At 55.2% G+C, this 13,307-nt stretch overlaps 1 protein-coding gene across 1 annotated transcript in view; it reads left to right on the top strand.

Annotated features, from left to right (window-relative positions):
* Nucleotides 1-1,835: 1,835 nt before the first annotated feature.
* Soga1 (suppressor of glucose, autophagy associated 1) overlaps nucleotides 1,836-13,307 on the top strand; it is a 63,836-nt gene continuing 52,364 nt past the window's right edge. The window contains exon 1 of the mRNA XM_021156739.2: nucleotides 1,836-2,855. Within this exon, the coding sequence (XP_021012398.1) occupies nucleotides 2,175-2,855 (681 nt within the window). The 5' untranslated portion in view covers nucleotides 1,836-2,174. The remainder of the gene's footprint in view (nucleotides 2,856-13,307) is intronic.

Raw genomic sequence — 13,307 nt, 5'->3', positions numbered from 1 at the left:
TTTCTGAGTTCGAGGCCAGCCTGGTCTACAGAGTGAGTTCCAGGACAGCCAAGGCTACACAGAGAAAAAAAAAAAACCAGTTCCTTAATCCTTCTGAGACAAGAGTTGACAGACTTTTGTACTCCCAGCTGTTTGGAAAGCTTAAGCCCATGAATTCAAGGCCAGCCTGGCAATAAAATGAGACACCATCTTGAGAGAGAGATGTGGGGGGAGAATTCTAAGATTCTTTGTTGAAATATAGAGCATGGTCTGCATTAGTGCCTACCCAGCTGAGGATGGTCCTCACACTGCAAAAACCCATGTTCTATAGGAAGCAACAAGTTTCAAGAACTACACATTCTCTCTGTATCACTTCAATGAGCCCCGTAAGAGCAGGGACAATCATGGTAATGAACTTGTAATGGACCCATTAGAGCAGGCTAAGGCTGGACTTCGAGGCCTGGGTGTAGGAGGACTCCCCAGGGTCTATAGCTCAGGGTTCCCAAATCACTGCCCAGCAACCTTACCCAGGTGCTAGGCAGACCTGCTTGTACTTCAAGGTGGACGGTGGGTCAATAAGAGAAAAAGGAGTAGACCTTGAACTAGCTGACCATGATGTAGGTCAGGTTAGGAGAAAGGGGAGGAGCCAAAGTGGAGGAGAAGAGGGAAGAAGAGGAGGACGAGGAACCCATGGAAAAGAAGGGGGAAAAGAGAAGGGGAGAGAAAGACCGAGAAGGGTCTAAAGGAAGAAAAAGAGGCTGCATAGTGTGTGTGAGTGTGTGTGAGTGTGTGTGTGTGTGTGTGTGTGTGTGTGTGTACGAGCTACCTTCTGGGTGGCAAGAGACTGGGCAGCCACCATGCTGATGAGTGCCTTCCCAGGGCCAAAGAACTTACTATGGTTTATGCGCAGTGTGGAGAGGGCAGAGGTGAGAAAGGTGTAAGGGATCCTGAGAAATTAACTCTGTTAGCCTGAATAGCTCAAGAGGAAAGAAACCATGCCCACCAATACTGGGGCCTTGGAGTCTGTGGTGGAGTCAACCTGACCCTGTTGGTATTCAGGGTCACAGTCTCATGCCAGCCCCTAACCGGCCCAGAACCTGCCCCCTAAGCATCTAACGGTCTGGCATCCTCAAGGCACAGCCTGAAATTAATAGCAAAGACCATGAAATTGGGGTCGGGGAGACAAGACTATGCCCGGGTTCATAGGTAACTAGGGTGTGCAAGATCCAAGAAGCACGCGGGGCGCCACGGTTCCTATGGCAGCGGACAGATAGACGAGGCAAGAGGAGTCCAGCACACTCTGTAGGATCCATCCTGCTTCCTTCTCAGACCAAGAGCCGACTGCGTGCCAGGTCGTGTTCAGTTTAAGGTTCTATAGGATGGGGTCGTTTGTCATGCCCAGCTAAAGGGGGCGGAGTTCGCGCAGGCTCAGCACCCACAAGGGGCGCGCGGCGCGGTGCTGGGTGTGCATGGATGCTGGCTCCGGCCCTTTGAGGTCCGCGGGGCCTCTGCCGGGGAATAGTCTCTCCTGTCGTCCACGAGGCCCCTACGGCGACGCCGGGCTTCCAGGCTCCTCGGCCGGGTGTGATCCCCCAGCCCGCAGCGGAGCGGCCGGCGGCCCGGAGCGGCGGGAGCGAGCCGAGGCCGCGGCTGCCCGGGCCCGCCTGACCCTCGAGGGGGTCGCTGTTGCATCGCGGATCCCTCCCTCGCTCCCCGCTCGCGTCCCTCCCCGCTGCTCCCGCCGCGTCCGCCTTTTGTTCGCCGAGCCGCGCGCCCCCGAGCCGAGGCGGCGGGGCGGGGAGCTGGCGGGGCTGCGTGGGGGGCGGGCCGCGCCGGGCGGAGCCGGGGCCCTGGCCTCAGCCGGACTGGGAGTCCGAGGCGGCGATCGCCGAGCAGGCTGCAGTCGGGGTCCGGGCGCACTCCGGGGGCGCGGCGAGGCGGAGGGGGCGGGCACCGGGCGGAGCCGGAGTCGGAGTCGCGGCGCCTGGAGGAGATCGGGCCGCGCGCTGAGAGCACCGAGTGGCGGAGAGGCCGCGCGGCGCGGGGCAGGGCCCGAGCGCAGCCCCCGGACGCAGGAGACCGGAGCTCAGTCGCGGCCTGAGCGGCGGGAGCGCATCCGAGACCCGCCGCAGGGACACCCAAGCCGGCCGCTCCCGGGCCATGCGGGCCGCTCGCTGAGATCCGGGGAGGCCGCGATGGAGGCGCCAGCGGGAGAGTCATCGGCGCGGGGCTACGGCCCCCCGCCTGCGCCCGCGCCCGCCGTGGAGAGGAAGAAAAGCCACCGCGCGCCATCACCAGCCCGGCCCAAGGACGTGGCCGGCTGGTCTCTGGCCAAAAGCCGCCGCGGCACAGGCCCGGGCTCCGCTACAGCCTGTGGCACCGCGTCCTCCGCGAGGCCCGACAAGAAGGGGCGCGCGGTGGCTCCTGGTACCCGAGGCACGGGGCCTCGGGTGGCCGGGGTGCGCACGGGGGTCCGCGCCAAGGGTCGCCCTCGTCCCGGTACCGGGCCCCGCCCGCCGCCGCCGCCGCCCAGCCTCACGGACAGTAGCTCCGAGGTGTCGGACTGCGCGTCGGAGGAGGCGCGCCTGTTGGGCCTGGAGCTGGCGCTGAGCAGCGACGCCGAGTCTGCGGCGGGCGGCCCGGCGGGGACCCGCACCGGGCAGCCGCCCCAGCCAGCGCCGTCGGGGCAGCAGCCTCCGCGGCCTCCCGCCTCCCCGGATGAGCCGTCGGTGGCCGCATCGTCGGTGGGCAGCAGCCGCTTGCCACTCAGCGCCTCTCTAGCCTTCTCCGACCTCACCGAGGAGATGCTGGACTGTGGGCCCGGAGGCTTGATGCGGGAGCTGGAAGAGCTGCGTTCCGAGAACGACTATCTCAAGGTGGGGACCTAGGGGGGGATGGGGGAGGCGCAGGGGCGGGAGAGGACTGGTCATCCGGGCTCAAGAGCCCCAGGGCGCTGACCAAGCAGGGAGAGTGCCCCACCTTCTCTTCCCACTTTTCTCGTGAGGGGGATTATGGATAAGACACCAAGTAAAGGACCCCAATGTGCACTTTCCCACCCGCGGTAAAACTGTTTTAGAGGATGTTCTGATGGGTGAGTGGGGATAGTCAGCCAAGGCTGACCTTCCCCCCATCTAAGCTGCTCAGGACCCCGCTCCCAGATCAGCAGGCTTTCCCGGCTCTCTGTTCTGGAACCAATGTCCGTGTGTCAGGCTGCCAGGGAAAGCGTGCTATCCCCTGGCAAGGAGAGGCAGAACACCATCCTAAGTCCTTACCCAGGGCTTCCCCGGCAGGCCTGTCCTCGCCTGCCTTTTGGGGCGGATCCAGTTTGAAAGCGTGACATCTGGGAACATCCCCTTGGCTCGAGTCCACTTCCGCCCAGTCTAACGGTCCCACAGCCTGGGAGGATGATGTCGTGGGAGAACTGGTTCAGAGGCCACTTCCTCAATCCCAGGATATTGTCTTCTGTCCCCTCTGAGAGAGGTTTGGGCAGACTTGGCCCGTGCTCCCTGTGGGAAGAGGGAAACTGCCCTGCTGGTTAGGGGTATTCCCTCCGTGTGTGTGTGTGTGGGGGGGGGGGGGGCTGGAGAGCTGTATGGGAGAAGCAATCGACTGTGACTGGGCACCTAGGTGCAGCCCATGCTCTGGCTGCCTCTTCTTTGACATGGTGGCAGCTATGGGGACAGTCCTACCCTGGCTTCTTGACCTTGGCGTGGGAAGCTGGGATCTTCACGGGCTGCACTGCCGCTGCTGGAAGAGGCTGCAGTATTGTCTGCACCTGACAGTTGATGGCCTGGCACAACACCCAGAGTGCCCTGGCCAGGAGCCATTGAGTTGACAGCACTGTAATGACATGTCTGCCCTGTGGCACTTAACTGCCTCTTGCTTCTACTGTCTGGGGGGAGGAGGGGAGTTCTTCCTTAGGATGTTGGGGTGTCCCTCTTGCTTTCCTTTGGGTCCTCTATCCAGCATGTTCTCAGTAAACTCCTGTACACTAGAGGACACAGGTCTATCTGACAAAGGATTATTTACCACCTGTTTGTAGCCTGGGCCTTCCCCAAGCCAGGCCTCCATTCTTTTTCAGTTAAATGGGAGTAGAAGTCTTCACAAAGGTATTACTCAGTGTTGACATTTGGGAGCTGGGGTTCAGTTAGAGGGCGGAGTCTTCTGAAGTCATGGTTAGAGTGCAGGCCGTGAGGATGGAGTCAGTCTTCTGGGATGCTCCCCGTGGCTCCTTGAATTCCCAGCCTGAGCTACTCCAGGCCTGGACCCGGAGGAGGACAACTCATAGTTCTTGGTTTGGTTTCTTCCTGCCCAGATCCCGGGACCTTTCCTGTGCTCCCAGGAAGTGGTCAGACAGAGTCCCTAACTCCATCTGAAACCACCCATGAGTATGTAGATGGGAAAGTGGTCCCAGGAGGCTGGGGGTCGAGTCCAGATTCTCCTAGAGACCAAGACTGGGTTGAGTTCCAGTTCCAGGGCCAGACTGAGCCTCAGTTTCTGCCAACCATTCAGTTGAGTTTTTGTGTGAAAGCTTCAGGCCCCTGTTGGATCGGTAGCTTCCTGGCTGTGTAATCTTGGGCACATTGCTTACCATGTTTGGACTTGAGTTTTCTCATCTTAAGACTTGAATAAGTACACACAGATCATCCTTAAAGATTAAATGTGCACGTAGCTAGAGCATTTGGCACGGTAGGAAACTTCAGATGCGGTGGCTGAGATCTCCTGCTGCTCTCAGGATGGAGAACATGGTGCCTTGTGCATCTGTCACATTCTTTTGTGGATTCTATGGGATCATGCTGGGGTCTTCCTCCTTACCTCGAGTCCATCCATCCATCCATCCATCCAGTCAGTCACTGTTTGCTTAGAGCAGATTTTGGAGTATGAGTGAACTAGGGAGAGCCTCTGTGACACCAGAGTTAAACAATAGTCACAACAAAACACAATGCGGCTGGTGATAAGGGTGAGCTTTGTGGAGGTGGGGCAGAGGACTCATGGAGGCCAGGAGTTGGGAGATGATGGAGACAGCCGAATGAGGAGCTGCAAGAAGAACATTCTAGGCTGAAGAAAGTTGGGGGAGTGAGGAAGGGAGCCATGCCAACTCTTGCTGCATGCATTCAGGCAGTACCCACACTGCTCTGCAGGGCTGTTTTCCACAGTGTCTGCCCTTACAGAGATACAGTAAAATCCCTGGGAGTGTGGACTGTACACCTACAGGTCAGCTTCTTACTGGAGGTGTTATGTTGTCACAGTGCCAGGGGCTGAGTTAGCCAGAGCAGGAAGGCGACCTGCTCCAGGCAGCCAGGGCTGGGAGTAAGGGAGAAGCAGTCTCCAGAGTGTTTCCTGTTTCTCTAAACCACTTTACATCTGAGGTACAGAAACTGGGTTAGAAGGAAAATGACTCCAGATCCCCAGGGTGTGCACTGCAGACTGACCTTATGAGTCCAGGGAATGCCCTGGACTCTAGCTGGCTCTCTCATCAGGTTCACCTCCCAGTGTGTGTGTGTGTGTGCTAGGGGTGGCAGGGTGTGGGTAAACTGACAACCAGGAAGGACCCTTGGGTAACTGCATATCTCCTGTCTCAAGAATCCCTGCTCTAGGACCTAAGTTAGAGAGATAGCAGAACCTCTAGCCTCTGCCAGTGAAAAGACAGAAAGCACTTCTGCAGGGAAGGTGGTGAGCTTGGTGTCACTTGAACTATGCAGAGAGAGGCCTGGATACAGGCATAGGGTTGGTGGGAGCATCATGTAAATGGTTCTGAGTGTTGGTTGTGATCCCTGGGGAGCAATTGGGGAGGTATGTGTGGTGGCTACAGTCTGACATGGGGTCCCTTCTAGTCAAGGTGTCTGGGGGGTGTCATCCAATGTGGTTTTTAGGACCCAGAAATACAACTTTAGCAGTAGAGCAGCCAGGTTAACTGGGTCTGACTTTGACCCAGTGGCCTGAGGTCCCTATGACCACTAACCGTTCCCTTTGTCCCCCTGTGCCATGTTGTATCTCAGAGTACTGGAGCTCAAAGATCTGGCTTGGAGCCCTGATTCTACCTTTGCTGTGTGGTCATGGTCAAGGGCTGGGCCTCTCCAAGATGCTCTTGTTTTTGTTTTGTTTTGTTTTGTTTTTTCATTTGTATAATGGAGATGACGGATGGGGTGTGCCTGGACACTCTCCAAGGATTTTCTCAGTAATCAGGGTAGATGTAAATAGTGAAGAAAGCATCTGAAAGCGAGATCCTTGTATCTCGTGAGGAACTGTTAGGATTTCAAGCCGATGAGCAGACAGGATGTCTGTTCATTTTCGGAGGAACTGGGAGGAGTCGGGAGGGTGGGCATCCTCAGCCCTTGAGGGTTAATAAACCCTCCTGCTTCAGTCAGGATAGACGGGCAAGATCACATTCCCCCTGCACAGGCTGGCAGTGGGGAGACTAGGCCCCCGCCTGGGGGTTCCAGCTGTGAGTCACAGGTCCCGGAGAAAAGCCCTTACTGACTGGCGATGCCATTATATAGATGGGCAAGTGGAGACTCCAGGATTCTGTCATACAGCCCACATTCCAACCCTGCTGTTCACTCTTGGTCCATATCCTTCTGCCATGTGGCCGGCGAGACTGTGCTTTTGATCGCTACTGGCGTGTCTGGTCTTGGATAGAGGTTGGTGAGAGGAGTCCTGTGGGCCAGGTGCCAGGCCAAGATTTGTAGGCAGCCATGGTGAGTAAGCTCAGTTGGGGCAGTGTCTGCTCAGCATGCACAAAGCCCTGGGCTCCATCCCTAGATCCGCATAAGCCTGGAATGCTGGCACACGCCCGTCTGTAATCCTGCCATTTGGGAGGCAGAGGAGGGCTATCCTTGGCAGTGTAGTGAGTTCAAGGCCAGCTTGGGCTAAGACTGAGTCTCAAAAAGCAAAAACCTAAAAGGCTGATTGATATCTATCTAAGCCTGTAAGTGGAGGTGTGCCTCTGGGGCATTTTACATATGCCTGTAAAATGGGGATTGGAATGTCATGGACCTCTTAATTGTGAGGATGCGTGTCCATTGCTCAGTAAATGTGCCAACCCAATCACTATCCTTTCCCTCTCTTCCTCCCTCCCTTCCTCTGATGTAGCCCAGAGTCTTGTGAGTGGCATGCCGGAGGCAGTTCCTTCAAAGCTCCTGGGAGATAGGAGAGGAGGGACCCAGCCTGTCACCATGTCAGCGATGTCCCCTGGTTCCTGCCCTGAGTTGTAGCTTCTGGGGGGGGGGGGTGCGGCAGGGCTTGGAGGTTGGGGGAGCAGCTCCAGCAGGATGGAAAATGTGGGCGGCAGCTGCTGTAGCCAGAGGATACCACAGAGCTTGGCGCACTCTGCAAGGGGCTGGGCCTGTGTCCCTGGACACAGTCCTGTACACATAAACACATGCACACTTCTTCAGAGCTCAAGCCTAGAGACCCACAGTTACTCATGCCTGGCTGATGTATACATTCAGTGACTCACTTATGCTATATGCTTCCAGAAGCCAGCCTCCAGACATGTTCACTGTGGATCCACATGGAAAGTGACAGACAGACCCTTCATGCCACACACTACCAAACACACAACACAGAGCAGCAGGAGACGCCAGGCTGGGAAGCACACACTCCCTCACACAGCCTGAAGACACTCTCAGACACAGGAAGTCCATATACACGGCAAAGTGTGCACATACGTGCACACAGACATTATCTATACGCACCAGCAGCCGTAGGATCCCAGAGACTTGTCAGGGGACACAGACACCATCCACCCCAGTACCCAGTGCTACCCCTTCCTCAGAGAGCAAGCAACCTTTGCACATGTACCTGGGGTTCAACAGATGTCACATGAATACCCACAGGCAGGATGGACCCAACCTCCACACACATTAGCACCCACACAGGGGTTGATCATGCAGATGTCAGACGTGGTATTTGCTTAACCAGGGCACCCAGACATACATGCTCATGCATACGCACTTCTATTTACACTGACGGTGACATTTCACCTACGCACATAAACACAGGAACTCTTGGTCAGTGTTCCCCGGAGCTACTGTGTATGACTCTCCTGTTTCCAGCTGTTCACAAGACTTCTTGTCTTGCTGCCGGGACCATAAGTGGCGTCAGGACTGGGTTTGTAACTGGGGTCCCAGGAGCCCAGCTGAGGAGGGCTGCAGGTGGAGTCCGGAGGTCTCCATAACTGGAGAAGCTGCATCTAAGCTCCCCAGGCTCCAGAGCCAGGCCCTATGGGACTAAGGGAAATAGACACGTGTCAAGCCTGCCACAGAGGGAACGGGTGCCTCGAGGTAACTCTTCTAATCCCTTTGGAATTTCCTGCATACCCTGCCTCCCTCTGCTGCAAGTTACAGAGGCTGCAATGCCCTGATCTGTAGAGGGTGCCCATGCCTAGTCTAGAACTAGTCTAGAAGTGAAGAGCACCTAAGAGCAGCTGAGCAGGCTTCCTGGAGGAGGAGGTGTCACAGCTGGGGATTTGCCTCATTGGCTGCCTCAGTGCTCAGCTTCTGGAACAGGGCCTGCCACCTTGGAGGGGCTCATTAAGTAGATGTGTATGCTTAATTGATCAGCTATGGTTCTGGCCTGGAAATGGATGGTAGGTTTAGAAAGGAGGGCTGGAGCCAGGTGTGGAGGTATGTACGCTCAGTCCTTGTAGTCAGGAGGCTGGGGCAGGAGTTCAAGGCCAGCTGGTTACCACAGAGTGAGACCTGTCAGGAAAGAGCGAGAGGGAGGAAAGAATAGTTGAGTCATGGGTGTGAGAGAGAGTCATGGGACTAGGGGTTGGGGGTGAGGAGTAGTAGAAGGTCAGGAGGACTTAGGAAGGACACTAGGTACCTGAGCAGTAGACCCCTGGTTGGAAGATAGTTTTGTTGGTTTGTAGCAGGGCTGGGGCCAGGTGGCCCTAGCACTAGGCACAAAATTGCTGCTATCTCAGGGTGCCAATGAAGGCAAAAGCAAGGAGGACTGTGAGGTCCCACAGGCACCTTCCGTCTTTAGAATCAGGTCCGAGGCCAAGCCGCACCTTGTTATGTCCCTTCCTGTGCATGTTGCCTCTTGGAACCTCAGTCTTCCAGTCTGTATAGAGGGAATTCAATCCCTTTCTTGCAGATACTCTGGGAGATAAGAGTTCAGACACACGAGAGCCCATTTCTGTCCTGTATACAGAAGATGGGAGGGACTCCAGACTCTAGGTAGCCTCTGTGGCAGAGGGACACTCCAGAAAAGGGCTCAGTTAAGTTCAAGGCAAAGGGATGGCTGTCAGCCAGGGTTCTAACTGTGGCCAGCCCCTAGCCTCCAACATATGACATCATCTGTAGTCTATACACACCCCTCTGGTGCAGGAAGGTGGGGCCCCTGCGGTCAGCACTGTGGCTGCCTTTGCTGGCTTTCCCAAGCTGGGGCAGGAGTTGGAGGAGGTAGAAGCTACTGTTCATTCCTCCCTTGTCTCAGCCAAAAGGTCTGAAAGCTTGGGATCTGGACCGAGCCTGGGCTGCCTCTGGGCCTGTGCTTTGCTCCCTTTTCCCCCTCCAGGAGTCTCAGCTCTGTAAAATGTTCTGCAGTGTCACCATGACCATTCATCAGGAGGGAGCCGGTGTGTGAGGAGTTGGTCCCCTCTGTGTCTCACTCATCCTGGTTCTCAGCCCTTACCCTTCAACAGCTCCAGAAATGTGTGGACACGTTTCTCTTTGGCAGCTCACTGACCCTAAGTCACTCCTCTCCTGATGGCCAAAGCCTGTGTCTCACTTGCAACCTGGTGATGCTTGCTTAGTGGTGGAGGACCACCCCTGGGGGCCCATTCCGAGATAGTGGTAAAACATCTCCTGCCTGGGCTACAGATGAGAATAAAGGTGACGTGTGTGTGTGTGTGTGTGTGTGTGTGTGTGTGTGTGTGTGTGTGTGTGTGTGCTGTGATTCCCCAGCCTTTTCACCCAGACGCCCCCAGTGCCCTCTTTGCCCTTTCATTACAGATCCATTCCCCTGTCCCCTTTCCACGATCTCCTGGGGACTGCTCCAGGCCAGGTTTCCTGTGTTAGGTACTAGGAGCTGTGGGGACTCCTTGGTGGGACATTTAGCTCACAGTGACTAGACTTGTTAACAGGTCATTTCTGGCTTCACGGCAGCCACTCCTGGTTCTGCATGGCAGCGTGGCGCTTCCAGGGTGCTTAGCCCCTTCCTTCTAACCAGGCTTAAACTGCAGCCCCGAGCGTTACGTCACTTTGCTTGCTAGTCACATTAGCTGTAAAGGACAAGAGGGATTCAGGCCGTGTGGCTCTCGGTGATTCTTCAAGCCTCGACTCCCTGCCCTTTTCTGTTACAGACTTGGCTGAAGCCCAGAGGTTGGGGGATGTTGTCAACAAACCCTGATCCAAAGCTGCCTTCCTTCCTGGGCAGGACTGGAGAGACAGTGTCTGTGCTTCCTTGAGTGTGCCCAGCAGCCCAGGGCCTCTGGGCGCTGCCCCTAGGCTACACACACACACACACACACACACACACACACAGAAAACATCTGCCTTCTGTGCAGAGCTGTGTCAGGCCTGGAGACCACCTCACTGGCTGTGGGGCCTTCTCTCCCTCAGCCTCAGTTGGTTCCCCTGGGAAGTGGGCAGGGTAAGAATAGAGCTTGCCACAAAGTATCACCAATGAGAAAGAGAGTATAGCTTCTCACCTCTGCTGGTGTCTGGCACATGCCATACCCTTGGTAGTGCCAGCTGTTGTTATTTCTGTTGTCCCATTTACGAGCCTCAAAATGAGCCTAAGTCCTGACTCCTGACGCCTCTACTTTCAGGCTTCTTGCCTACTGGGGAGGGAGGGACTAACTGTGTACTATTGGCATGAGCCTGCCTTGGTCAGTCTGTCTGCTCTCTCTGGTGTTGGAGAGGCAGGGCCCAGAGAAGTGGGACCTCATAGATCTCTAGGGTCAGATATCCCCAGTGCCAATGGAACAGGAGCATTGAGATCCTGTAACTCGGTGATACATGGCTGGATGTGACTTCCTCTGTGACGCTTAACCCTGATTCCCCCAAACCTCTGCCCACAGAGGCTAAGCTGGGTTGAGCTTGAACAGGAGGCAGGAACCCAGAGTCCTTCTTGGGCTCACTGCCTGCTCTGTAAACGACAAGGAGCCTTTGAGTTCCCCTTCCCCTGGAGTGTTTGCATTTGAACTGGGAGGGAAGTGAAGCTCTTTGCAGCCTTCTCCTGGGGTCTGAGTGTGATGATCTCATCTGGAGCCTTGTCAGAGTCCCGGGGAGGAGGAGGGACAGCAGATGGCTTTTCTGGCCTTTTGGGTGGGGCTGGCCTGCTGTCCCTGTGGCCACTGCTGGTCAGCTCTTCCATAGCTGGGGTAGTTTGCCAGGGCCAGAGTGGGTGACAAGTGATCTGGAGCCAGGGTGGCAGATGGGTAGGCAGCCTGGGCCTTGGCCCAGGGGAGGACCATGGTAGCCAAGTGGTGTGGGAGGAGGAGGACTAAGCCGAGCCCCTGGTCCTTTGTAGAGTGGTTGATTCAAGTGAAGTCCCTGGCCCCATATAGAGCATAGCTTTCCCTGTCCATCCCTGAGTCTGCTTTTGAGATGGGCAGGAAATGATCCATTTGGGTAAGATTTGGAATATGTCATGGCTGAGGTCGGGTGTCATGGTGCTGGGAGTTGAAGCCTCCGTGGAGATTGGCCTCGGAGTCTAAAGACAGTTTGCTGCAGCTGCTCAGCGGGATGGTGGTCCTCCCTTCAGCCTGGCTGTTCTGTTTCCTCATGGCCATTTCTTGAGCCCCTCTATATGTGCCTGTCATAGGTGGTTCTCTGGTGACTGAAGTGGGCCTTCCACGACCAAGCAGACAAATGAGTAAAATACACGTCACTAATAGAACTGTGTCGTGCAGTGTGAGGGAAGGAGAAGGCTAGGCTGCATGGCTTGGCAGGAAGGCCTGGCAGAAGGTGCCACAGGCCACCCACACAGGAATGGCAGAGGCTGAAGGCTGTGACAGGCCAGGTGATTTCTGCTGCTGCAGGAAGACTTGTGTGGCTGAGTGTGGCCCACGTGAGGGGCAGTTAAGGGACACGGAGGTGAAGGGAGTCAGGGTCAGGCCTGGTGGAGCCTGAGCTCCTAGGATAGGTTTGTTCTGTGTGATGAATGAGACCCCCCGGAGGTTTTGTTTCTGCTTTGCTTTATGTCTATTTGAAAAAAAGGTCTCACTGTAAAATAAGTTTTGATAAATGTACTATAACTGTTAACCCCAGTCAAGATAAGGGCTAACGCCTATAAACTAGGCACATTAGGATTGTATTTCTTCTTCAATCTATTTATCTATCTACTTAATTAATTAATGTGAGTGTGGGCATGCATGTGGGGGTCCTTGTGGAACTTGGTTCTCCCCTGCCATCAAGTGGGTTCTTGGAATTAAAGTCAAATCGTCAAGCTTGGTGATAAGGGCCTTTACTCCCTCAACCAGCTTACAGGCCCCTAATTGGATACATTAATTTTATTTTATTTTACTGTATATAAGTTATACCTGAGAGCTAGGGGTGTAGTAGCTCAGGGCCAGAGCCTGGACTTAACATGTGAGAGATGCCGGGTTTAATCCTTAGCAATCAAAAAAGAAAGGGAGTGGGGGATTAGAAGTGTTCATTGTTCAGCCAAACTTACTCTACAACCAGAACCCTGCATCTACTGATCTGTTCTCTGTCCCTTAGCCTCACTCATTCACAGTGTCACATGCATGGCACCCTCAGCATCTCCTGTGGCTGGCTTCCTTTGAGGAGTCAGAGCCAGGTTGCTCCAGGCTTCCAGAGCACCAGACCCCCACCCCTGCTGCTGTTGGTGTTACGTGGTGGGGTCACAGCTTAGCCATTTGTGAGTCAGGAGTCACGTGGGCTGTCCCCAGGTTTTGATAATCATTGGAGGGCTTAAAGTGGGGAACATTTAAACAGTTTTAATCACATTTTAAGTATTAAAAAAAAATCACAGGCTGGAGAGATGGCTCAGGGGTTAAGAGCACTGACTGCTCTTTCAGAGGTCCTGAGTTCAATTCCCAGCGACCACATGGTGACTTACAGCCATCTGTAACGGAATCTGATGCCCTCTTCTGGTCTGTACTCACATACATAAAATAAAGAAATAATTAATTTAAAAAATCACTCTTTGGGAGCTGGGGTACAGAGCAAGCACTAATACGCAAGATGCTGAGTTCAATCCCCAGAGCTGGAGAAGCGATGGAGGGAGAGAGAGGGAGGGAGAATTACTGTGTCTTGCACTAAGTTGGGAACAGCTTATTGAGGTTAAAGGAGGGCAGCCATGACAAGAATCTGGGCCCGGCCACCAGGCCTGCTGTAGGCACTCATTAA

The sequence above is a fragment of the Mus caroli genome, chromosome 2 (genome assembly GCF_900094665.2).
Source record: "Mus caroli chromosome 2, CAROLI_EIJ_v1.1, whole genome shotgun sequence".
Taxonomy (NCBI): Eukaryota; Metazoa; Chordata; class Mammalia; order Rodentia; family Muridae; genus Mus; species Mus caroli.
This window is presented reverse-complemented; position numbering and strand designations above follow the sequence as displayed.